The 26,655-nt window shown below is 37.9% G+C and overlaps 2 protein-coding genes across 2 annotated transcripts; one reads left to right on the forward strand and one right to left on the reverse strand.

Moving 5' to 3' along the window:
- The first annotated feature begins 491 nt into the window (after nt 1-491).
- Nucleotides 492-17,908, forward strand: NHX3 (Na+/H+ (sodium hydrogen) exchanger 3). Its single transcript, XM_089167633.1, has 15 exons — nt 492-1,329; nt 1,417-1,838; nt 12,423-12,541; nt 12,642-12,739; nt 12,868-12,927; nt 13,054-13,100; nt 13,181-13,375; nt 15,349-15,395; nt 15,518-15,584; nt 16,102-16,202; nt 16,417-16,518; nt 16,731-16,872; nt 16,981-17,043; nt 17,155-17,238; nt 17,423-17,908. The coding sequence occupies exons 2-15, from the start codon at nt 1,683-1,685 to the stop codon at nt 17,687-17,689; spliced, it is 1,548 nt and encodes a 515-aa protein (XP_089023759.1). The 5' UTR covers nt 492-1,329; nt 1,417-1,682; the 3' UTR covers nt 17,690-17,908.
- Nucleotides 17,909-18,664: 756 nt separating this feature from the next.
- LOC149004049 (uncharacterized) lies at nt 18,665-21,959 on the reverse strand. The gene is made up of 8 exons (XM_089167636.1): nt 21,680-21,959; nt 21,507-21,600; nt 20,808-20,927; nt 20,671-20,719; nt 19,604-19,703; nt 19,398-19,459; nt 19,186-19,244; nt 18,665-19,029 (listed from the first exon to the last, which is right to left on the reverse strand). The coding sequence occupies exons 1-8, from the start codon at nt 21,829-21,831 to the stop codon at nt 18,925-18,927; spliced, it is 741 nt and encodes a 246-aa protein (XP_089023762.1). The 5' UTR covers nt 21,832-21,959; the 3' UTR covers nt 18,665-18,924.
- Nucleotides 21,960-26,655: the final 4,696 nt, after the last annotated feature.

The following is a 26,655-nucleotide window of genomic DNA, read 5'->3' on the forward strand; positions in this document are numbered from 1 at the left end:
AGTGGTTCTCCCAGATTTGCATTTGACACTCTTTGGTATGGAATCCTAAGAAACTGTCAGTTGGTTTTACCCTTGAGTTGCTGGGAAGAATCACCGACCAGAGAGAGTCATGTCTGAATTCCAGAAGATTTGAATCGGATGATCCTATACTTCAATCAAAAAACATCAAGTTTGAGTGTGTAGGACATACTGGAAATAGTGTCTTCTGAATATGACTGACCCCAATAAACTTTTATTGGTCAAGTGATGCAAAGTACAGAAATGCTTGCACAAATACTTGGAATGCATGGTTTTTACAAAAAATAAGTACTTGGAATGCATGGTCAACACGAGGAACGAATTCTATATTCTTATATATGAGAAAGGAGCAGAACCAATGGATTGAAGAGGCTAGAGAGCAAGAAATGTATGCCAGGACAGGGACATGAAAATTACTTCACCAGGAAACCTGCTTGGTAGGGTTGTTGCAATCCTTTTCTCTTATTGCTTTAATTAATGGTCTAAATAATGTTGTTGAACTGGTATTGTCAGGGTCCACCATTAATGCAGTATTCATGCAGCCAGAATTTCCCTACACAAATCTTATTCCAACAATTTTTGTTGAGGCTGTTTTGATGCCCTAATGGCTTAACCTCAGGCCAAAACTGCTGTCTATTGATCATTGTGTCAAGGTCTTGCTGCGTTTCTTTTTCTTCTTCACATAATTGATATTTTGTTAAAACCTATATCTAGACATGAAAATTTTTTTTGGAAGTGACCGATTTTCTTGTCCCATGTCTACATGAACGGATTCGGTTAAATTCGTGGTTCAAGGTATCAGCGCTGTATCCCCTAATGCCGTCAAACAACACATATTAATTTTTTGCACGGTGATACTATGATAACTCTGTCTAATGTTATTGTAGGAATGATACAGTTATGATCCTTTATGGTGAAGAGTCTGAATCAACTCTTCGTCAAAGAGAACAATGTGCTTCTCTGATACTTTTAAACTATACAATAAAACGGAGCCTACATGGGATTGCATATATCTTTTTTTTTCTAATTTTTTTAATATTTATAAGTAGTCTCACCATTTACTGTGTGGTTTAAAAGAGTCAGAGAACATATTGTTCTTCCCTCAATAGGTGGGGCCTACATGGATATATTGATATTTTTATATCAGAAACTTTTTAATATTTATAAGTGGAACTCACGCCTGTTTTGTTATTCAACCGTTTGTGAGTAGAGGGGTAGAGCACGAGTTCAGTGCAGCGAAGATTTCGATCTTAGAACGTTAACCAAGCAATTTTGTGGGAGCACATAGACATTGTTCTCCCTTCACCGGAGGTGATCCGACTCGTACAGTGAAAGCTCGGCTAAACGATAGTTTATCATCCTCGTAATGTCCCTGATTCCACTGATCAATCCTTGCAGGCTCTGTTTCACGTAGCAGAGAAACACCTGGCAACTCAAACAACCACAAGGGCTCCTCTTCTTCTCCTCTCCAAGTAATTCGCTCATTTCTCGGTGTCTTTCAGTCTCTCCTTCTTATCCTTGTGTTAGTTGCCCTTGGGTTTGGCATTTCTCTGATTGGCTCCCACTTCCCAGTCTCTCGGTGGATTCTGTTTCGACTTTCTTTCTATCTTTCCCTTGTTTTGTCTTTGTTGTGTCAATGTGAATCAGACAACTTCTTTAACGCAATGTCTTCAGGTGGTCTTACTGAAAAGCTTGCCAACGATGATAGCGACGTCGTCTCCATATCCGTATTCGTTGCTGTGCTGTGTCTCTGCATCGTCATTGGCCATTTACTCGAGAAAAATCGATGGGTCAACGAGTCCATTACTTCTATTTTGATTGTAAGTCTTCGTTCTATAGATTAATCAGGACCCAACTCATCAAGTCTCTGTTCCTCGATATTCTTTTCAACCCAAAGAGACACTGACTTCCCAATTCCCATCTTGCATGAAATTCTGACAATCATAAGGGATTTACTCTTAGATTATCCCAATAGTGCGTCATTATCATGTGAACAGCTTTGTACTCATCCTTTCCCATTCATGCAAGTAAGGCATGCATCTCTGAATATCTTGTCGTTCTTGCTTTATTTTATCATCAAACTCAGAAATATAGAACTCTTAAGCTAATTTCTAATGCTTTTATGGAGGTACTTGGTGAAACTAGACGTGTGTTTTGTATATCTATGCCACGAAGGAGTTTATTCCATCTTGATAGAAGCTAGAAATGGGGATCATATTGGGACCTCAGCGTGTTCATGTTCTTCATATCCCTGGCTTATTCATGGGTCTCCTTCACATCTTTTAAAAATCCCAACAGATTGCAAACAAGACTTCAAATATATCTATACATAATCTGCATTTATATGGACTCAATCCGAAATAATATGCCTCGTTAATTCTAAAGCATCTTTAACCTTCAAGGTAAAGTCACCTTCTCTTGCTCTTTATGGGGAAAAGCCATCGCCTCCAACTGGCCCTACTCTAGATGCTCCTCTGGATTCTCCACGGATTGGTTATGGCTCTTGATATCATTCTTCGATGAATTTATTAGTGATTTGGTAGGAAGGTTGATGTTTGGTACCATGATCACACACTTATGGTGGGAACAGAACCTTCAAAGATGGACTTCCGACTCCATATCTCTAGACTTGATTTGGAAAACCATCTGCTTTGACGTCTTTGTTAGGCTTCAGACACTTCCCCAACCCCCGCAAACTTTGGACACCCCAAGGAATAGGTTGATCATTGTTACCTAGGGTCTAGGCTCACCACTATTGCCGCCTAGTTGGTTGTAGCCCTCTTCCCTCCACCCCTTTTTCCCCTTCCCCCGCTTCTTATACATTCGTTGCTTTCTTCCCTTTTGGGGTTTCTGTATCAAAATTCTTCTATCATCCAAAAATAAATAAAAAAAAACAAAAGTTGTCAAAGTCAATTGCCTCTGATCCACATATGAGAGATGCAAGCACAAAAAGATTGGTTGTAGATGGCTGATTAGGTGAAGCAGAAGCCTAGAAGTATCAGAGTTACAGAAGAGGGAATAATGCATAAAGAAAAAAGGTGGGGGTGGGAAAGAGAAGAGTGCATATGTGCACACATCGAGATAGGATCTTCTCAAACTCAAGCTCAAATCAGATTTTTTATCTGTTTCCACAAATGGAGAACTATATTATATATAAAGAAATAAAAAAACTCCTAAAGTAGGATCAACTCCCTAATTATGAAGCTAAATCAAAGAAGGAAACTAAAAGATGTTAGGTAACAACATCCTTCACAGCTAACTTCTGGAACAAGTAGAAAATAGACATTGTTTCCTCCTACGATAGAACTCCTATAGTTCTACTAGATCCATCACTCAAACTTGGCACTGTTCAACTTGGTCCTGGAAATGCAATTGGGTCTTGTTGGTCCAAGGAGCATATCTGCACCAATCATGTTTGTTGACAATTTCATCTTAAAGGCCATGATATCTTGGCCATGTGTGGTTCAGAAGTTGCCTAGGATGCTTTCTATTGTCTTTGTTGCTTGGTTAACAAGTTATCTCCCTAGGATAGTTTACTTTTTTCTAGAGTTGGGGAGATCCTATGTAATCTATGCATATTTACTTTTTCTTTTTGCTGTAATTTAGTTTAGGAAAGTTTTCCTAAACTACGAGTGGTTTGTAATCTATAAGTAAATAAAGCATAATAGGGGGAAATCTCATGCATGCGAGTTCTCTCCCTCTTTCTCCCTTCTGCCAGCTCCTTCTTCTATTCTTCTTCTTCTTTTTGAATTTCCTTTCAGTCCCTAGGCTGATTACATGTATTGTAATCCTAACATGGTATCTAAGCATCTATAATCAGCCTAGGGATTGCCTCTTCTCTCTCAACTACTCAGTTTTTTCTTCTTTGTTCCTTATCTAGTGAGCAGCCACCTATCACTGTCTTAATTGTGTTTTGTATCCTTATTCAAAACAATTCATGAAGCGATCAACGTACCACTATTGCAGAATTCAGAGATCAGTGAAGTTGTTTGGACACAGGAGGACCTACCAAACCTGTTATAGCCATGTGTCAGCATGAACATCTATTCTGCTTTAGATTGACTCTATTTTGGTTCTCTGGACTGCAATTATTGCGTAGACGAAATTATTTTCGTGTGATTTTTTCAACTACTACTGCTCTTCAATTGGTAATCTCAGTGCTACACCCTAATTGTTTTTTTTCCCGGCTCTTCCTCTAATGCATCCACTACCTTTATAGGAAACTTTCTTCTATAATGACTGGAAGTTCTTGCACCTAGATTCATCAAGTAATATGGTACTTTATAGTACTGTTTCCTTAGTATAGACTTATAGACTTTGAGATATTGGTAATTGATCGTCATTATTTGTCCATGTGACGGGGAGATTGGAGCCTTAGTCTTTCTCTACTCAAGTCTTCTGAAGAGTATTATTTGTTGAAACTTTTATCCTAAGATGGTATTTTGCAAAACCACCTACCTACTTGGTCACTTCCACCTATCTACTTGGTCTATGGTACATTAGTACCTATATTGCCTTAGCTACTTGGTCTGTCGTATCAGTAGGATGAACCATATAAACACCACCATTAGACACCGCATAATTGGCTAATTGCTAAGTCCATTCCAGTTTACCATGTTTGACTCAACAAGTATCCACTAAATATCCAGATTTACCACAGAAAGTACACTGATGGGAAGCAAATTCCATATGTTGACCACCATGGCTGCTAGGTGTACGAGCTCCCCCTGAACCATGACTACGATGGCGGCCATATGAAGAAGTAAAGGCTGAAATGCTGCCTCTAGATGGAGCTAATGAAGTGAAATCACCAATAGAAACAACATGCTTTTAGATTAGCACACTTTTTCCAGCCAATAAATGTCCTTTAATTTGCTTAAGCTCAAGGTCCAGTCCAGCAAGAAACTTGGAGGCTAAGAACTCGTTATGCTGGGTTTTAAGTCTCTCAATATCTGTAGTAAGAGGTTGAAACATACTTAACTCTTCCATCATTCCTTTAAAAGTTCTATAATAGTCTTGCAAAGGTTCTCAGCTTTGCTGGAACTGGAAAAAAATTTCATAGATGTCACAGACATGACTCATATTTTTCTCCTAGGAATATATTTCTTTCAAATTATCCCGTAGTCCCTTAGTAGTAGAGTGAAACATAACATTGGCTGCAATACTAGGGTCTATATATTCCACAACCAAATCATAATAATTGTATCATTAATATCCTTAGACCAACTATCATAACTCTTGTGTTTTCTAAAAGGTGCTGGATTTTTCAATATATGGTAACTTCCCTTTTGCCAAAATATATACATGAACAAGTTGTCCTAGAAAAGGTAATTAGACTACCTTGAAGTTTAGTAGAGGTAATTTAAATATTCAGATGCTCAGAGAAAAGAGTAGGATTCTCTGAAAGAGTAGATAATCTGAACTACCTAAACTGCCTTTTACCCATCTATTTGGTCATTTCTGCCTACTTGGTCTGGAGTAAATCATACTATCCTTACTCACCTACTTAGTTGACAGTAGCCTATTCTTGACTTATAAAGACCTTTGGTTGAGGCTCTATTTTTGCCTTTGGTTGTGCAGACTTACTAGTTACTACCTACTACTTGCCTTCTTGCAAAAATCACTTTTGTGGATATTGGAGCTGCACCCTTTACCCACTTGTGTGGACATTGGAGCTGCACATTTTGCCTTCTTTTTGAATTCTTCCCTACTATTGGCATTATTTGGATAGTTTCTTTGATATTATTGTTGCTGCTATACTTGTGGATATTGTTCATCTTCTCCTTCATCTATTATTCTTATTGTTGGATGGTTTTCCGACATGAAGATTGTTTACTTAGTTGTTGTTGATTATCTCCTGGGTGAAGTTCTTTTGGTGTATCAGCATCTACTATTGCTACCAATGCTCAAGAAATAAAGTTTCTTTTTATATGTTCTGGTTCTTCCTAGTTGCAGCCATTGATTTGTATATTCCAGCTTGAGGGGGAGGAGTTTTGATGATTACATCTTAGCATGGCCAAGAGATTGAGGATCTGGACCTTGTGCAGTTCAAAAGTTGTCTAGTATAGTTACTTTCTATTTTCTTTGTTGCTTGTGTAGAAGACAAGACCTTATCCACGGAACCGGATGATTAAACAAATCACCCAAATGAACAAATAAACCAAGGACTGGCAAATAAGTTGAAAGACAATCACAAAACAAAATAAACAACAAACCACCACAAGAATGAAAATGAAATGCAAACAACACACAAGATTTCGGGTTCACTAATCCGAAATTTCGGTTAGCTCTCCCGGGGAGGGTTTCACTTTTTATCTTCAAATAGTACAAGATTTGAGTGTGATACTGTTACCTCCCGGTCCATACCTCTCAGCTCCTAGAATCCCTTCCCTTGCTCTTGAAGAACCCTTCAATCCAGCTCAAGCTTCAATGGGTTGCATGGAGAGAACACAGGAGAGAACCCTTTTCTTGCAAAACCACAAGAAGAAGAAGCTAACAAGCCAATCCCGTTTTTGGACAAAACCACTTTAGGTCCCTAGAAACTCACTTTTTCTCTCTCCATTTACCTCTCCCAGGCCCTCTTATGATACCAAACCCTCCCTGTTTACACTAGTGGGACCCACCAAATTCAATTTGAATTCAACCAAAGATAAAGTGATTTTCATCACTAAACCCACCAGCTTGGATGAGAAGTTATCTCCCTATGATAGTTTCATTTTTAGTAGAGTCGGAAGATCCTATGTAATATATGCATATTTACCTTTCTTTTTGCTATAATTTAGTTTAGCAAGACTTTCCTAAACTAAGAGTAGTTTGTAATCTATAAATAAAGCATATTAGGGGAGAGTCTTATGCATGCGAGTTCTCTCCCTCTTTCTCCCTTTTGCCTTTTCCTTCTTCTATTCTTCTTCTTCTTTCTGAATTTCCTCTCAGTCCCTAAGCTGATTACAAGTACTGAAATCTTAACAATATCTAACCTTACCTCATCCTTTTTTGGGTGAATGAATAATATAATTGAAATGAGCAAAAGCTCCAGAATAGAGGAGCACAACAGTAAACGAGCCACACATCAGGGATGAGGAAGAGGATGGGGTGGTAAATGCCCTAAGAGGCTAAAATATGCCTATTCTTGGGGAATCCTTACAAGAAACCACTATAGTGGAGCTTTTTGCTTTTACATCAAAGGAGATGGAGTTTGACGAAAAGGTTTAGACTTTAGAGTTGAAGGTCCATTTCATGAGAATTTGCTCCATCCAAGTGTGATTGATACTGACAAGGGCTAATTCTCTGAAGAGGTCACATATATTGGAGCCTTAGAGGTCATGTCCGCCCAAATCCATTCTCTCTCAAAAGGGAGGATTCTTCTTGGTCTAGGCCAACATTTAGCAACGATATCCTTCTAGATAGAAGCAGCAAAGGGGCAGGCTAAGAAGAGATGTTCTAAGTCTTTGTGGTATTCCAACAAAGGCAGCAGTGGGGGTGAACCTGGATGCGACGGTGCCAAAGGAAGGCTTGAGTATGGAGACAGTTTGAGAAGACTCTCCAAAGAGTGAACATGTTCCTGGGAATATGATTCTTGAACCATACCAAGTTCTTCCTATTGACAGTGAGACTTCTTGATCTAATGAGCTTTCATGCTGATCTAGGGGAGAACAGGACGCAAGTGGTGGGTTGCCATGTGATTTTGTCACAAGAGCCAAAAGGATTTCTTTGGATGGTGGGAGCATATTCCAAAGATCAATCTCTTCTGGACATCAAAGGGAGGAGGGTATTAATCTCCATTAGGGTCTACAGTGTCCGTAATTGGCCAGTCTGTGAAGGCCACTACAGTGGAAAGCATTGAGACTGACCAAGTGGAGAAGGATGCCTCTTGGGTGCCAGTGATCAAGCCATAATGCAATGCTCCTGCCATTCCCAATCCTTGAGTTCATTCCTCGTGAGGCAGTGGCTCTGAGGGATAGGATCTTATGCCAAACTCGGAAGTATCACAGGGAACGGGAATTGTCTACATGGAGTCACTTTCAATTGGTCAGAGTATAGCCACTTAATCCAAATTCTATCCTCCATAGCAATCTTACAGAGAATCTTTTGAATGCATGCTGAACGTGGAACGTAGTTGATTTGGCTGGGGTTTATTCTTAATCCAGAGAAGTTCCCAAAGAGACAAAGACACTCGAAAGAACTTACCTCACTCTTGAAATATCCATATACTTTTTGAAAGTGTGTTGCACACTATAAGCTTTTCTGTATACTTAAGGTGGCCCCACTATAGATGTTCTTTAATGATCTATCTAACAAGATGTTCCAAAGTTGGAAGTTTCCGACCAAGGTTTTTCCCCCTTAAAGTTCTGTTAGGCACCCATTTCAGATTACTTATGAAAAACCCAACCCAGCCAACACCCCCATAGAGTGAGGAGAAATCTATTTTCTCCCCACAACCTTTCTTTAGCCCTTCTATACATTCCCCTTAAAGATTGCATCCAGCTTCAACAACCTAAGCTTGATTTCTTACATTCTCAAATTGAAATCCTAATCATGGTTGTTAGATACTTGGAAAGAAAATGTGTGATTCTGTTCTCTTGAATCAAAGAACATTTCTATCATTTAGAATCATCTCTAGTTGATTAAAAGCCAAGTAGAACATTACAAAATCTTATTTGAGAATGTCGATATCTAGCTAAGTCACCTATTCAATCAATTCCGAATTTTCATATTCTAAAAGCTTACCATGTTCCCATTGATTGTTCACAAAAATTGAAAAATTAATTTCTTTCCCTGATGCATATGTTTACTCAATTTTCAACAAATCCTGATTCTCAATGGAAAATCCTAGAGAGATTGTAATTTAAAACTTACCTTTGCTGTTGTGCTTCAATTTAGTCAGACCCCTTGCTGTCAACATCATGATAGTACCAGAATTTTTATAACACCTGCAACCCATTGAAACTTGAAGATTCTTCATTCTATAACTTGAAAATTAGGACATACTCTGACACTAGATTTTTGCAGTCAGTTGAGTGTGTATACAAATCGTGAAAATTTGAAATTATGTCATGGAAACCGGGGGTATGTTCCTTACTTTGCAGTTGGATCATGTGAGTGAAACATTTTAGTTATCAACTGTGTCCTTATTGATTGGAAAATGTTGGTTGAGTTCTACTAGGAGTTCAAATCTATTAGAGTTTTTGTTCATATAATTTTCTATTTCTTGTTACCCAAGTAAGAGCTTTTTATGTAATAGTGTTCTTTCCACTTTATTATAAATAGAGGGCTTGAGATCACACTGATCAATTCAAGCCGTTCTACCATAATTGATAGTCTCAACATGGTATCACAGCCAAAGCTCGATTAGGGAAGAAAAAGAGAAGAGAGAGAAGAAAAAAGGGGGGAAGAACCTTGCTGCAACTACACCAACATCGACTCCTCCATCAAAGTTGCTGCTGCAACTACACCACCATCGCCTCCTCCATTGAACCATCTCCTCCATTGTTTGAGATTTCTGCCGCTACCACCCAATCTGAGCCTTCCTCTTCCATTGCCTTTTTCTCTCTCTCTATAACAATCGAACCCACCTAAAAAAAAACCATCTGCTTCCTCTTCCATCGTGTTTTAACCCACTGAATGTCCCTGACCAATACTAGAATGATGCTATACTCACTGCCTCTTACCTTATGAATAGGATGCCCAGTAGAATACTTGGTTTTAAATGTCCTAAGGAGTTTCTCCAGGGAGCCTCTTCTTTTGTTATTCCCCCAAAGGTTTTTTGATGTGTGTGTTATGCCAGAATCACAACCAACTAGAGTAAGCTGGCTCCTCGTGGCCTACACTGCATATTTCTGGGGTATTCCACTACTTAGAAAGGTTACAAATGTTATCATCCTCCTTCCAGAAAAACCATTGTCTCCCAGATGTAATTTTTCACGAGTCTTGCCCTTACTATACACCTCTCCAGGGGGAGAGTCCTTGAGAAGAGGTGTTCTTTCCAACTCTAGACCTTCCTATCACACACAAAGACTCCCACACACCACCACAACACAACTTAGGAGTTCAAGAAGTGTTTCCTGACCAGGAGGAGACTTCGGCTTGTATACCTGAGGACTCTAATTCTCCCCCTCCATTTTCTAAATCATATGAAGAACTTGGTCAGGGGGAGACCACTGCTGTGAGGTACACTATTGAGGTCTTTCAAAACAAGATTGACCACAATAAGGAGGTGCAGACTTATCAGAGGAAGAATTACAACTAGCCAAAGCAGGTGTAAAAAGGTGACACGTTACCACTTCAGTCTCCTGGTCCAGAATCAGATTCTATTGTTCCCTTGAGGTATCTTCTTTTGATCTTCCTATTGCTGTTGGAAAAGGAGCCAGATCTTGTACTCAGCAACCTATAGCTAAATAAGTTTCTTATGACTCTTTGTCTGACTCTTAACTGTGCTTTTATATCCTCTATCGTCTATATATGCTCTTAAAAGTTTACAGAAAGCCTATGTTGATAAGAGATGGAAGGCAGCTATGGTAGAGGAAATGCAGACAATGAAGAAAAATGATACTTAGGAGTTGGTTACACTTCCTCCAGGAAAAATACCCATAGGTTGCAAATGGGTGTTTGTTGTTGAATAAAATATGGATGGATCAGTCAACAAGTTGAAGGCTCGACTAATTGCAAAGGGGTTTACCCATACCTATTGGATTGATTATCAGGAGACTTTTACCCCTGTTGTGAAACTGAACACTGTCAAAGTTTTGTTGTCTGTAGCAATGAACAAAGACTAGAACTTGCACCAACTAAACGTAAAGAATGCCTTCTTACATGGGAAGTTAAAGGAAGAAATCTATATGGAAATCTCACATGGTTTCTCCAATGACAATACTACAGGGAAAGTTTGTCGGTTGAAGAGGCCAATTTATGGGTTAAAACAGTCTTTAGATGCTGTGGTTTCTCCTAAAGGCAATGACTTCTATTGGGTACAAGCAAAGTAATGGTGATCATACACTATTTGTCAAGAAGTTAGGCACTAATATCACACTTCTCATTGTTTATGCGGACGATATTGTCATCATTGGGAATGATGGTGAGGAAATTCAAAGGTTGAAGGACTTTCTTGGCAGAGAGTTTGAAATTAAAGATCTAGGGAAATTACAGTACTTCTTAGGGATTGAGGTGGCTCGATCAAAGAAGGGTATATTCCTATCCCAAAAAAAGTATGTCCTAGATTTATTATCAGAAGTTGGAATGTTGGGGTGTAAAGCAATTCATACTCCTATTAAAGCTGGAGCTAAACTTAAGGAAAAAGAGGGAGAACAAGTAGACAAAGGAAAAGGAAGATACCAAAGGCTGGTAGGGAAGTTTATTTACTTGTCACACCAAGCCAAACATCACTTATGCTGTGGGGATAGTGAGTCGATTCATGCATAATCCATATTTAGCTCATATGAAGGGTGTTACTAGAATTCTGCAGTATTTGAAGGGAACTCCTGGAAAAGGAATACTTTTGTCACCCACTGATATTCTAAGAGTAGAAGCATATAATGATGCAGATTGGGCTGGATCTTCTAATAGGAAGTCAATTTTAGGTTACTGTACCTTTGTTGGAGGTAATCTAGTTACTTGGAGGAGTAAGAAATAGAATGTGGTAGTTTTATCTAGTACAAAGCTGAATATAGAGCTATGGTTTGTGGAGTTTGTGAGCTACTATGGTTGAAAGGCTTGCTAGAAGATATCAGAGTCCAAGTTCCAAACCCTAGGATGCTATATTGTGAGAACAATGCTGCCATTTGTATTGCCAATAATCCTGTGCAACATGATCGAACTAAGCACATTGAAATTGACAGGTTTTTTGTCAAATGAAAGATGAAACAAGGGCTCATCTGCGTGCCTTTTGTGACGTTTGGAGACCAAGTGGCATATATTTTCACTAAAGGTTTGAAGGAAGGAAATTTTCTTCCTATTGTAGGCAAGTTGGGCATGACTAATATCTATGCCTCAACTTAAGGGGGGGTGTTGGTTGAGTTCTACTAGGAGTTCAACTCTATTAGAGTTTTTATTCATGTAATTTTCTATTTCTTGTTACCCAAGTAAGGGTATTTATGTAATAGTGTTCTTTCCACTTTATTATAAATAGAGGGCTTGAGATCACACTGATCAATTCAAGCCATTCTACCATAATCGATAGTCTCAACAGAAATTTTGAGTTTATGTAGATTATGTTTCCAATATTCTGACATTGATTTTTGGGTTCCTATTTGGAGATCACGTGCTTATGCATATATTATTTGATTATTCATTCCCTCCATTTGCCATTTTAACTTGGGGTTACATCATTGGAACCATAATCTTATGGTGGATCCCATGCTTATGCATATCTAATCTGATTAGTCATGCCTTCCATTTCCATTTTAACTCAGGGATGCATTACTGGAACCATAATCTTACTCTGGAGCAAGGGTACAAACTCTCACATCTTAAGATTTGATGAAGAATTGTTCTTCATATATCTTCTTCCCCCCATAATCTTCAATGCTGGGTAGGTGTGACACACTAAGATATTGAATTTATAGATACAAGAAGAACTGAAGTTTTTTGTACTGAGAATCCTATGCTTATTTAAACTTGAATGTCTGCAGATTTCAGGTAAAGAAGAAGAAGTTCTTCCGTAACTTTCTAACTATTATGTTGTTTGGAGAGATTGGGGTTTTTATTTCTACAGCCATCATTTCAACTGGTAATGTTAAAGTTACATACTAAGCTCTTTGTGGATTCCATGAGAACTGGAGGTTAATGCATCTCTTTTCTCGCTTTTTTGCACCCATTGGATTTTCTTTAAACCATCTCTTGATACTCTTGATCTAGGCAGCTGGTGGTTGTTTCCAAAAATCGGTATCAATGGCCTGAGTGTACGGGATTATCTTGGTGTGGCTCTAGTCTCTTCCTATCTTACCTGAGTATGTTATGTTGCATTCTAAAAAAACACAATTTCATAATCATCTGCTAAATAACTCTTCAGTTTCCAATAAATTTTTGGTTATTTGGATTCAGCAATTGGGACGATATTCTCATCAACTGATACTGTCATTACGCTACAGGTTGGATAGCAACCCACTTTCCATTGATTTTAAATTTATCTCATGATCTCAGGATGGTATTTTACTAAATTCACATGTAGGTCTTGGATCAAGATGAGACACCTCTACTTTATAGCCTAGTTTTTGGGGAAGGAGTGGTCAATGATGCAACAGCAGTTGTTTTCTTCAATGCTGTCAGGAAACTAGATGTTTCTAGATTTGACGGTTGGGCAGCAATTCATGTCTTTAGGGACTTCCTTTACCTGTTTCTAACAAGCACTGGTCTTGGAGTTGCTGTAAGTTCAAATTCTTCCTCTCTTCTGTCTTCCTTTCCCCCTTGCCTTGCACAAATGTACACTGATCTGTGATATGCTTTTGGTGTACTCTTGTGATGCTTGTAACCTATCAAAATGTTTACACAATTGTGCTGTTAGCCGCATGTTCAATTAGTTAAACTCTCTTTATTTGTGCCATTATATTTGGCAATGACTGTCCAAAATATAGATCTCAAATACAAATGATGCAGTATTTGTAATTTTTTCAGAGCTAACTTCTATGAGCTCAATTGACTCATGGGATCCCAGCCTGGTCCATTTGGCCTGACATTTGAATGCAAGGTTCCCTGACCATATCTACAATTTGTGTGTTTTCTTATGAGAGTCTAGTAGTGAGCACTTTGTATGCACTTACAATATTTTGTTGTGACAAACAAAATTGCATCAGTTATTTTTTGCATTTCGGTATTAGACGCACATGTCTTCTATATTGTATTAGTATATATAGCATAATACAGCATAGTAACTGTAGCATTATATATCTATTTAAAATGTGTCTTAGACCACCACTGGAATGCATCTCAAGTCAAGTGGCTATTGGAAGACAACTGCTGATCTCATAATTCGATTGCCTGAATGTCAAGTTCCTTGGCTCATTTCAACAATATTACTCACCAGGTTTTGAAATTGTCTCCTTGTAACCTTGGTCATCAAGATAGAGGCTAGCCATTTCAAAAATAGATTAAGGACCACGTGGATTCTACCTGCATCAAATCTTTAAGGGCATGCTCAATCAGAGATGTGCACAATAAAACCTCCACCCCCCCCCCCCCCCTCTTTTCTGGTAGAAAAGAGACCAACTAGAACGAAAAGCAAGATACAGTATAGCTGTCACAACTAACCTTCCCTTTTTCCCTATATATATACAAACCTTTCCCTCCTATTTTTGCCTTCCCAAATGCTGACCAATGTTGACTGAAGGATCGTGCTATACGGCATAGTCTATTATGCTTCAAATTACCAAGTCAGTAGAGGACGATGTTAGCAGCGTGTCCACACAGTTCAAGCTGAATTTCCATCTTGCGAATAAATGTTTCACAGGATGTTGTGTGAGGATTCATCTGACTCTGCAATGTTCACCAAAATGACATTATCCAGGTTTGAAGTATGTAAAATGCAACTTTCTTGATAGGAAATGAATGACAGTCCGCTTTAGGTAGCTGTTGCACTGTTCCCACTTCACAAGATGTATATTTACAAATCTATGGTTTCTTGATTCAAAGGAAAAAAAGTGCTCCGTCCAGGAGATGTTTTAGATGAATAATTTCGATTTGGATGTGCCTAATGACAGATTGGTCATTCTGGAAGATGGAGTGCTCCAGAAATATTGGCTGTTATTTTATTCCTGTATCTTATGGCTAAAAAACTATTGTGGTACTATTAAGTAGTAGGCTAGAGCCAGAACTTTAGCCTCCTTGGTCTGCCTATATGTGTGGAATTTTGCTGCATCCGAAAGAGAATCCTGTCTCACCCTTGTTCATGCTTGTATTACTTCACTAACCACCCAGACTGCTGCACAGCCAACAAGCTTCATTGAGGCTTTCCGTTATAATATTCCTTTAGAGTTGCTTTTATGCCTCATTTGTAGGACAACAATGAGTAGAAGGACACATGTAAGCTTCATACCATAATGCAAAGGTTTCCATGATAAGAACCTATGGAAGTCCACCCTTTTTTCTTTTTTATTTTCTTAATACTTCTATCAGCCAATTGTAGAACTAAGTGAAATGGCCATTGGAAATGATCTTATTTTCATCATTGTTATCTAGCATCTCTGATATTATGTATTTAATTTTTGGGTGCATTCAGATCTACATTAAGACCCAAGTTATGCATCTGGTGGCAACCATTCATATGTGAAAGGATCTATGCTAGTTATTTTTTTTCTTTGCATCTCTGCATTTTTTGTTGATTCGTCAGTTATGTTCTTGTAGGCTGGCTTATTGACTGCGTATACTCTTAAATCCTTATACTTTGGAAGGTAAGTGATTTATTTGAAGGGTCTTCACCTGGAAAGCTATTTATTTTTCTGATACGAGTTACGACACAAGCAACTGTCATAGTTCGTGTGACACCTTCCAAACGTATATGTATTTGTTGCAGGCATTCAACTGATCGTGAAGTTGCCCTAATGGTTCTAATGGCATATCTGTCATATATGCTTTCTGAGGTATTTCTATTGTCCATCATTTGTTTGATTATTAAGAGTCCTTGTTTTGGGAAACTGCTTTCATACATCGATTTCTGGAGGTAGGACTATTGTGGGGTAGTCCTTTCTGTCCTGAGACTGTCAGGCAGTAACCATCTGATTAAGAAATTCTATAAGCATCGGACTTCATTTGATGGAGGGTCATTGATTGGATTGGAAATGATCATTATGCTCACTTCCATCTAATTGAACGGTCCCTTCTTAAGTAGGAATTTTTCTTCCTGCCAATTTGCTGTTAAGAGTTTCTGGTGTGTGTGTGTGAAATATGGAAGGTGATTGGTGAGGAAGCTTAATATTTCATAAGATCATCAAATCAAATGTTGTATCCACACAATATGTTAATATATATTTTGTTGTTTGCCATGATTTTGTATCCAATAATTATGTGAATAAGTGGCATTCCATTTTGGCAAGCTTATAAAGGAGAAGGTGTGAAAGATAATCAAGTTGTGATCCTTAACTGGGTTTATTTGTGCAGCTCTTACACCTTAGTGGTATTCTGACAGTCTTCTTTTGTGGGATTCTAATGTCACATTATGCATGGCATAATCTGGCTGAAAATTCAAGAACCACAACCAGGCAAGTACCCACAGATTTTATGGCGTTTAGGATCTTATTCTCTTCTAATAAATAATTTATAATGCATTTGTGTTATTTTCACATCATTTGGTGAGTCCTAGTTACTACTTTTTTGTCACACCTTTTAGTTGTGTTACTTTTAGTTGATGGATTTCAGTCTACAAATTACAGTTTAGGTTGTCTGATAATACATCAAACACCTCTTCATTTTTAGGCATACATTTGCAACACTATCCTTCATTGCAGAAACATTCATCTTTTTGTATGTGGGAATGGATGCTCTTGACACTGAGAAATGGAAAATGAGCAAGACAAGGTACAATTCCGTTACTTAGCACCATTTTAAGCATCATGTCAGCTTTTGCACTGCGTACATGAATTTCCCTCTCTAGTTCAGTCTAAAGCATGATAAACAGAGGAGACTTTTTTTTCTCTTTCAACAGCTTTGCATAATTGTGCGTATCAAGTATTATGGCAATAATCTTAAATTGGTTCTCCTACACTCCATTTTCTTCTTTTCTCTTGCAGCCTCAAAACTTCAACTGGACTTTGCTGTACCATAATCTTGCTAATATTGATTGGGCGTGCTGCATTTGTGTTTCCTCTGTCTGCATTATCCAATTATATGAATAAAAGTGCTGAGAGAATACCAATTACATTCAAGCACCAGGTGGCTGTATCTATCTGTGATCACTGAGAACCATTGTCCACAATTATTGCTAAAGTGAAACAAAGTTCAAATTGATGCAATCATCTAACGTTGATCTATTTCATCTAGATTCTAATTTGGTGGGCTGGGCTTATGAGAGGAGCTGTCTCTATTGCTCTGGCTTTCCATCAAGTAAGTGCTTTCATGGAGACTTTGCAAACATAAGATGAAGTAATTGACTGAAAATGCATTATTACTGAAGGTTTAGTTTTCTTTTTCTGCTTGTCATCTTGGCCTATGAAGTTCACATTCTCGGGAGTTACTTGGAATCCAGTTCATGCTACCATGGTTACCAGCACTATCGTTGTTGTACTCTTCACTACACTAGTAAGTATGATCTTGTTCCATTCAATGTTTCACAGATTGGTTGTTGGTAAATGACCCCTTGGTTTACATCTTAGGAAACTTTTGCCTCACATTTGCTAATCAAATATTTGAATGTGTCTGTAATGAGTGTTAGGCTTTCTGCTGTCATGATTTCTGCCTCTAACAAGAGAAATTTATATGCCAGGTCTTTGGCTTTTTGACAAAACCGCTTATAAATTTATTGCTTCCTCATCAATCAAGGGACAAGCGCAACCAAGATCCAAATTCCCCAAACAAGGAAGAGCTGCTCAAGCTTCCTTTGCTCGACTTTGAAGAATCCGCCACGACCAATATTCTCCGTGCAAAAAGTAGCTTATCCATGTTGATGGAAAGGCCTGTGTACACCATACACTCCTACTGGAGGAAGTTTGATGATGCCTACATGAGACCAGTATTCGGTGGGCCGCGCTGATTGATGGAACGACCTGTAGACACCATACGTATACACTCCTCTTGAAGTGTACTTTGTAGAATTCTTTGAGATAGCAAGTGAAAATCTATATCAAATTTACTTTTGAGTGTCTTATCACCTTTCCTATTGAACTCTGAAGAATTGTTTCAGAATCAAGGGAAATTCATGTGTATAAATTTATGTTGTTACCATCTTATTTGAGTCTAGGTATGAGGTTGTTCTGGCACCTCAAAAATTGATTGTCTTCATCATCTTCTTCCTCTAAACCTTTTTCTGAAACTTGAACTTTAAAGCCTACCAAGCCAATTACCACCCTGTGAGTATCTATCATTGAAAACTATGATACCTCAAGCACTACAGCTCGGTTGGTAAAGACAAACGCTTACCAGTTAAGTGGTCATGAATTCAACTTCCCTTTAGTTATCCAAAACAAAGCTCTACCATACTTGGGATCTTAAAAACAGAAACCCCATGAAAGACCAAGTGATCACTATATTGCAGGTCAGCCTTTGCATTTTTCCAATGAGATTAATAACGTCGTTTAACATCTGCCTTCAAAAAAATTTCTATGGACACTGACAGTGATATACATCACTTACACTTGTTTAAAAACCCTTTTATACTGTAGCATGCACCAACGTTCATGAGTACTTTGCACTCTAACCCTTGGTTTTTAAACCAATGTTTCTTCCACGTTTGGTGAACTGCTAATGGATACATATTGACAAGGATACTTGGATCATTACCCCAACCAAATTGTGATCATTCTTGCTTGCAAACACCCATGGACAAAACCTCCGATGGTAAATGAAACACCCACAACTCCAAAGCTCCTCTCAACCAATAAGCCCAGCTGCCACCTCCTCGCACACAAAAAGAAATATAATCTGTTGCGGATCCTAAATGCCCCATCCGACAGCAATGACATCCATATACAAGAAGGAACTTCTCAATCAACATGACTAGGTAAAAAACTAGTTCTAAACAGAACAAATAGGTTATGACAAGTAAACCAAGGGAATGTTTTCTTGTAACAAACTAATAAGAAATGCATAATACAAGTGATTCATCTCCCTAGCCAAACAAAAATTCGTCTGAACCCCAGAAACTGGTTTGTAATTGCAGAAAGTGTCGTGTTTGGAATATGTTAGTTTTTCTCGACTGTAGCAAATTTCACTGCCAAAGCAGCACAAGTGAGGACTGAAAAACTGACTAGCTAGTTATGTTGGCACTGCTCAGCTCACGAATTTCCTCAATACTGCTTCAGCACGCTGCTCAATTTTTGGCAAAGCCCACTCATGTTGAATAATATCAAGACCATCTTTCTCAGCACTTAAACCCTAAGAAAATGGGAGAACCACAAAAAACCCATCAGACAGAGTATTTGAAGTAATTGAGAAAAAACACAAACAAACTATCCAAAGTTTAACTCTTTCAAACATAACCCCGTAAAATAACTTACTAACCATATATAGCCAGAAAATTAACCAACATACCTTTGTAGGGTCAAAGCCAAATCCACTCATTTGCATCATCCGCTGTGTGTCATCAGTTGCTGTATTGGCAACTATGTATCAGTTTCCACATATCTAGATACACCAAACTTTTTGACCCCCTTTTTGACATAATTATATTTTACTTATATCTGGGTTCCCAGAGCCCATGAACAGAAAGAAATTCCAAATGACAAAAGGATCATAGAACCCACCATTTTCTTCACCCAGAATGAGGCTGAATAGACCCCTCAATCCAAACAGATTGAGAAAATACCTATTAAGGGAAGAGAAAGAAGAAGAGAGGAAGGGCAGGTGAATAATCAGAAAATGCTTAAATATTATGAATTCTGAAAATCAACTCTAAAGTAATTTTAATGAAGTGAGTAAAATTCTTCTTGTCCATAACAATAGTACACACCAAGAACGACTGCTGACATAGCTAACATCAACCGTGCTCAAGTCAATTCCATTTTGTAACATTGATCTGAACCTCTGCGTCAATGGAAATGGTATCTTTGCTGATAGCGGCAAAATATTGGAAAAGACAATCAGACCTCATAAAGTCCACATGTATATTTTGTCTAATAGAAAATATTTGTTACTGTAAGGAACAAGTACTAGGATTTCAGAAGCAGAGCCATTAAATTCCAATGCTATCAAGAAAGTTAAGCTAACATGCTTCTTAATTACAATTACACGTAGGAAAATTGCAGGTTAAGCTGGAAAGGGACAAGATATATGCCACCTCCGTATCCTCAATTCCATTACAAGGATGGGCAGAAGCCACCCCTCTCCCCTGAAACCCAATGACGATCATGAAACTTAATTTATTGTTGGGAAAACTATGGCCATCACAGAAAGGCAATCTACTCAATAGAGTGTTAGTTCTGCCCTCTGTATTACACTGGTCCAGGTGGTGAACTTATAGGGGAATCCTCTGCCCTCCTTACGGCTTTGAATTGGGGGGGGGGGGGGGGACACTTGGACTTAAAACAGTTAGGTTAGGGTGAATCTGCAGAGGTTTCTGAATGGGCACAATGGCTTGCAAAAATATTTCAGCTGATATGAGAAGTGCATGTATTAGCAAATATCAACATCTTGCTCCAACATATGCCTAAAAAGACAATCCAATATAAGCTGGTCAAATACGAGCTATCAGGTCTTAATTTACCAAGGGGCAAGTCTTCCTCTGCAATTCTTTGTTTGATGTTACCTTCTTGGCTTTCCTAGTGGTTCCTCAAGCTCTCAACATATTCTCCCATCTGATTTCTTAAACAGTCCTCCACTAATTACTTGGTTAGAGGTGATTGTTTCATTTCACTGTTTTCATTTATATCTTTCTTTCTTTCTTTCTTTCCTTCCTTGATTTCCTTTTAGATGGGGTAACATGGTGGAAAGGGGTTGCTCCAACTTCCAAGGGGTGCAGGGATGTTCAGATTAATATATCCAAATAATAGAAAAGGCTAGAGCAATGTACAAACTAACCTGCGACAAAACCGGAGAAAAAGAAATTGACCCATGCAAAAGTAAGTGTCTGAACAATGAACAGAACATCACATGATTGTTAGTGGTTACGTTTGAGAATTTCAGCATTGTGGTGTGAGATTAGACGATTTTGATACCTGGGGTATGATCATTGAGAGATTCTTCTTCATCATATCCATGGCCATATTCGGATCAGAGAACATTTGTGCCTGGGGATTTGGGGCCTGCCCCTTGGGGACATAAAGCAATCCATTCTCCTGCCACACAGCATAACATAATTTTCAGGACCCCATATATCAGGCATTACATCATAACGGATAAATGCAATTGTAAAGGATTGTAAAAAAGACTGATTTCAAGCATGTCTAAAGCCTCTGAAAACCTAATACAAAAGTCGAACAGGTTTTCGATCCATATCCTGGCTTGGAGAGCTAAATTAATCCCTCCTTGTGCACATATTGCAAGCAATGTATCCAAGTAATACCTTCGAAACATTCACTGGGAATACCAAAATCATATGAAGTATATCAAGGAAATACAGGATGTCATCAGAGTTACCGAAAGTTGAAAATTCATACAAGTATAACGTTAACTTTTGTTGTTTACTCTCACTGGAAGTTCCCAGAGAAGAAAAGGAGTTGCAAGTTCATCCAAATTCAGTTAACTTGATAATCTATATAGAAAAACACTACACTCAAGAAACCAATCATAGTTTGAATTCATATGGCTGTCTAAAGTACAATTAACAAGAAAAAAAGACCAAATCCGTAGCTCCCATTAAAACCCAGACGGAGAAGAACGATGAACGGTAAAAATTTGAGGAAAAAAAATGTGACCTCATTGCTGAAATACGCTTTTCGAGAACGGAAGGACTTCAACGGGATCAAATTCGCACCTGCCCGTAAGTTCCTAGCCCTAATAACGACCTGTCTGGAACCAGCAACAAACAAAATAAGTAAAATTAGTATGTCATCGGAATTCGTAATTATGTTCTTCCTATAGCAGTTACCCTTCTTTGACGATCTTGACGTCGGGCGTCTGAGAAGATCGCATCAGCTTCGAAACAAAATAGCGAAGGATTCCAATCAAAACCATGACCACCGAGAGAGGGATTAGAACCCAATCTCTGATTGCAGTGTCTAAGACCAAATCGTCTGCCATTGGAGCAGATCCTCGAGCTCAGTAAACGATCCTCCGCACAGCTTTTTCAATTCTCAGAGAAAAAAAGAGAGAAGTATCTCTGATTCACAAGGGCTCTGTGGTATCGTAACGATCTTGTTTTTGTTAAAGTCCCTCCCATGTCAGATGTATCTCCGGTTCGCAAATGATTCTGAATCTGCACCAATTAAACCGGTTTGATCAAGCAAAACCAACCAACTGCTACCTTTCTTAAAATTCTTTTGTGACGTTTCATTCTAGGTTGACCTAGGCCTGTTTTGGTTACATTAATCCAACGACTTGAAATGAAATCGATTTCAAATCTATGGATTTATATTTTAAAAAATTAACTATTTAGTTAGCGTCAAATTTATTTGATCTACAAATTTTATCAATTTTATATTCATGGTGGAATTCATGGATTTCACCCAATACCCAATAATGACTTAGGGCTTGTTTGGTTACTTGAGTTTGGAGATTTTAAATATTGTAAAGATTTCAAATATATGGAGTTATGGTTCATAAAATTAACTCTTTGGTCAACCTGAATCTATGGTTTGGTGAGTTTTATCAAGGTGTTTTTGTGAATGCATAAATGTTTAGAGCTTTTAGAATAGATGTGACATACCCATAAATCTACAGATTCACATTTTTAGTGTAAAAAGGTGAATTCCTATATTTCATGAATTCAAGGATTTACATAATCAAAGAGGTATAAAATTTTCATTTATGAATTTAGAGATTTGAAAATTCTGAATCCATATAACCAAACAGGCCCTTAATTCACGTTTTTTTGGCAAAAAGTGAAATCCCTGTATTTAATGAATCCAGCGATGTTTTACAACCAAACAAATATATATCTCTAGATTCAAATAACCATACAGACCCAGAGGTCTAGAGCTGGGACTCGGAGTAGAGGTCCAGAAATAACCCTCTTTTTATAAATTGTTGGGCTTGGGCACTTGGGCGTAAGATGAATCATGGGCTGGGCTCTCTGCTTTGCCTTTTGGGCCAGGGAATTTTGAGAGCTAGATTTCTAAGTCGACGCAGCAAGGCCCATGTGTGTGTGCCCATCACATCTGATCATGTGCTTTCACGTGTTTTGTTGTGGGGAAAGGTTCCCTGTGACCTGTGTCACACACATTCACATGCCTTGTAGAAGTTTCGGGTATGGATTTATCGGTCAATATGTATTTGTATTAATTCATGCTCAATATCAGCGCCACGTGATTTTGTTTCAGTGGAGTTTTTATTAATTGATGATAAATTTAAATACAATAAATAATTTGTCGATCAAAATGAATAATTGTTTTTAACACATGGCGTCATCTCAACGGCGCACAACAAAATAATAAGAATGTCAAAGAACAAGGGATCAAAATCCCAATGAAAGAAGCATCGCAAATGATCCTGTCGAGTGTATTCTCTTCAATTACATCATCGATGAAGGAAGCACGAAGAGGGACCCACATTAAAGAATAAGAAGAAAAACATCACTTTCGTCCTAAGCTGTGTAAAGCTCTGACCGGCCGATCTTTACGCGGCACATGAAGTTAGTGCTCTCCAACTACATATGTGAAACCGTTATATGAAAATTTGCAAAAACACAAAATTGGAAGGCTCAGCGAAAGAGGTGATATGGGTCCCACTCAACCACCCCATACAATTACTGGTTTATACGACTCTGGTTACCGACTTACCGCACCCAATTACGCAAATCAGAATTCAACAGATGGCGACGCATCAAAGCCGCAGAGACAATTCTTCCCTAGTTGGACTCAAGGTTTAAAGTATCAGTATCGAGTATCTTCAGGGATTTTGGCTATATTGAGTTGTCCCGCTAATGTCAGTGTATCAAGGGGCGATGTCGGTGGGCTATGGCGCGTTGCGGCTTCCTTGGTTGGCCTGAGGTTTTCAATCCGCTGTGGATCCTGATCAACTGATGGTTCTCACGGGGACATATTGGAGGGTAATGGTGTTATGGTTTGAAATTGCAGATGTGATGTTATTTTTGATTGTTCTAGTAGTTGTGCTAAAATGGGTGTTTTTCATGTTGAGATGCTTGCAATTCGGTGTGGTTTGCAATTTGCACGGCAATACTGTTGTAATGAGGTTCTGATGCATTCAGACTTCCAAATGGCAATTAAGACTTTACTTGGCACCTACAACCCACATTTTGGGATATTACACATTGTTGAGGATATTCTTCACTTGAAATCTTTGTTTCAGGAGTATGGAGTTAGAGAGACTAGTAGGTGCACGGATTATTTAGCTGGATTGGCAACGACGGATCAATAATCTCTGTTGGATCATCTCTCTTTGCCTACTCAGCTCTCTCAATATGTTGTAGAAGAGCGGTAGGATGGTAGGTTTTTTAGAACCTAATCCTGTATTATTGTATGTATTCTATTTATTTCTATTAATATAAAGTCTCATTTTCTCAACAAAAAAAACATATATATTAAAAAAAAAATGCACTAATCACATTTGCTACGATTACATTTTGCAAACAATTTTCAAGGGGGGGGGGAGGAAATCAATGGATCAATCTTATATACGAGTTATAGGGAATTGCCAGGGTGAGAATTGTAAAAATGTGAATCCAACTAATGTTTTGAGTTTAAAAATCCCTCAAGTGTTTTTGTATTGAAAAATTGTCGAAAATTATTCAACTGTTTGGAAATTTAAACAATTTTTTACGTGTCTAAGTAAAAATTACTTTAAAAAATAAGTAGGATTTTAACAAAGTTCTTATGTTTAGAATGTCGAATTGCTGGTGCAGTTTTTGCTTTAAGAAACAAATAAAATAACAAATAGTTATTACACAAAAATTGTGCCATGGCAAGCATATTGTATGATTTGTATCTTCTGCATGCATGCATGAATTCATACAAATCTTTGTTAGTTATAAACTTATAATTGTATTCAACGTTAAATCCATATTTCAATAATATTTGATTATTCGTAGCGGCGATTAGGTAAGAGATCTGATCCCATTTTAAAATACAAAGGATATATTAAAAATAATCTTGTCCTAATTAATCTAATATATTATTTTTATATTCCTTACTTTTAAGATATTCTTTAGGTGAGTAAAGTAAACAATGCATATGGGCCTGTCTTGACCTTTGCCTTCTGAATTCTGATGGATGTACCATTTTGTTTATCTATTTTTTCAAATTTTATAAATTTTATTAGAATTAATGATACATGAATTTTGATTAATAAAAAAGAAAATTCAAAGAAAGATGAATAACAAATTTTGACTTGTATTTATATCATAAAAATTTGAAATTTCAAATAAAACTGAAAAGAGCAAAAAAAGAAGAAAAAAAATTCCTACTCTTTTCACCTTTTCTCTTTTCGATTCACATTAAACATCTCATTAATTCTTCAACTCTTTTTCCTCTCACAAGAATTCTGTGGGTTCCTCGAGAAAAAAAACCTTTTATAGAAGCAATATTTAATATTGAAATTAGAAACAATTGGACAATTTAGATTCACTTAGCATGTGAAATGACTCATTAACAAGTTGACATTATCAGCTAATCACATGAGCTTTTCTGTTTTATGTATTCTCCAACGTCCCCATCAAATTACTAAAGAAAGCTAACATGGTTTTTTTTTAAACCAAGCCTCTGAGTGCTTGCCCCCTTGCTAGGTGCCGTCATGATTGATCTCCTAGACGGTTAGCTTCTTCAAGAAGCTAACATGGTTAGAATCGTCCAATCACATACGTTGACCTCTACTTTGTCTTTCTCCTTTTACAGTTTTACGGGTCACCGACTTAATTAATTGATCTAGCCCCACACCTTTAATTTCATAACTAAATATATATAGGGTTGTCAAGAGAAAGATGGTTCCTATGTGCCCACAATAAACAAATATAATTGCCACATCAAAGCTATATTTTCAATATTTCACAAGAGAACAAATACTTTGCATTGGATGGATCATAGAAGGGGTTTAAGTTATCAACCACTCTCACTTACATGGTCAAGGGTTATAAATATGAGATTTATAATAGTAAAAATCTATTCAATGAATCCAAACCATCCATTTCCATAGGCCATGTGTCAAGTTCTGATGCCTAACGCGATGGATATCCATGCAATCGTAAACAAAAATTCTTCTAAAATCAAGCCTATGATCAGTCTGATAGAAATCCAACGACTTAACCAACTAATCCTCGCACCTGGGGACCTTACTTCAACCTTTGCATTTAATGTGCAGGACTGTCATGCAGTACATCTTGGTCAATCGGATTAAAATTACAGTCGAGATTTTGGACGACGGTCCTAAATTTTGCTTGACCGTCATGCACATCATCTCGCGCACCTTGTTCCACCCCAGGTGGAACAACCCTGTGGGCTGTGGGCCTTACCTGTCACTACCCTAAACCAAACATTTCAGGGAAAGTGGATAAAAGAAGGCCCATTTCCGCCGTGATCAGTTTTTGCGCGTTTGCTGAGAAATATACGAGAATGGTTCTTTGTCACCATCTGCTTAGCTGTCCCCCGCATGACCTTTTCCTCCAGAAAGTTTGATCGTATGACCAATTTGTCCCCTCGCAATTACCAAAAAACCCTTCTAACCAGGCTAGCAAGCCTTGAGTTGCTCTTTCCTGGGACGAGCTAATGAAGCTCACTCGTGTTCGGCTCAGACATAATAGTCATGAATTTTAATTGTCCGTACATATAATTAGTACTTTTTTTTTAAATTTTTTATTGTTTTGCAAATTAAAAGGTCCAAAAGGCCCATTGGTTTAACTATTTACCCAATCAGTGTTTAGGGGTTGCTGACTTAGTTCATACTATCAGATTAATG

This window comes from Hakea prostrata, chromosome 9 (genome assembly GCF_041222555.1).
Source record: "Hakea prostrata isolate BN-2017 chromosome 9, UWA_Hpros_2, whole genome shotgun sequence".
Taxonomy (NCBI): Eukaryota; Viridiplantae; Streptophyta; class Magnoliopsida; order Proteales; family Proteaceae; genus Hakea; species Hakea prostrata.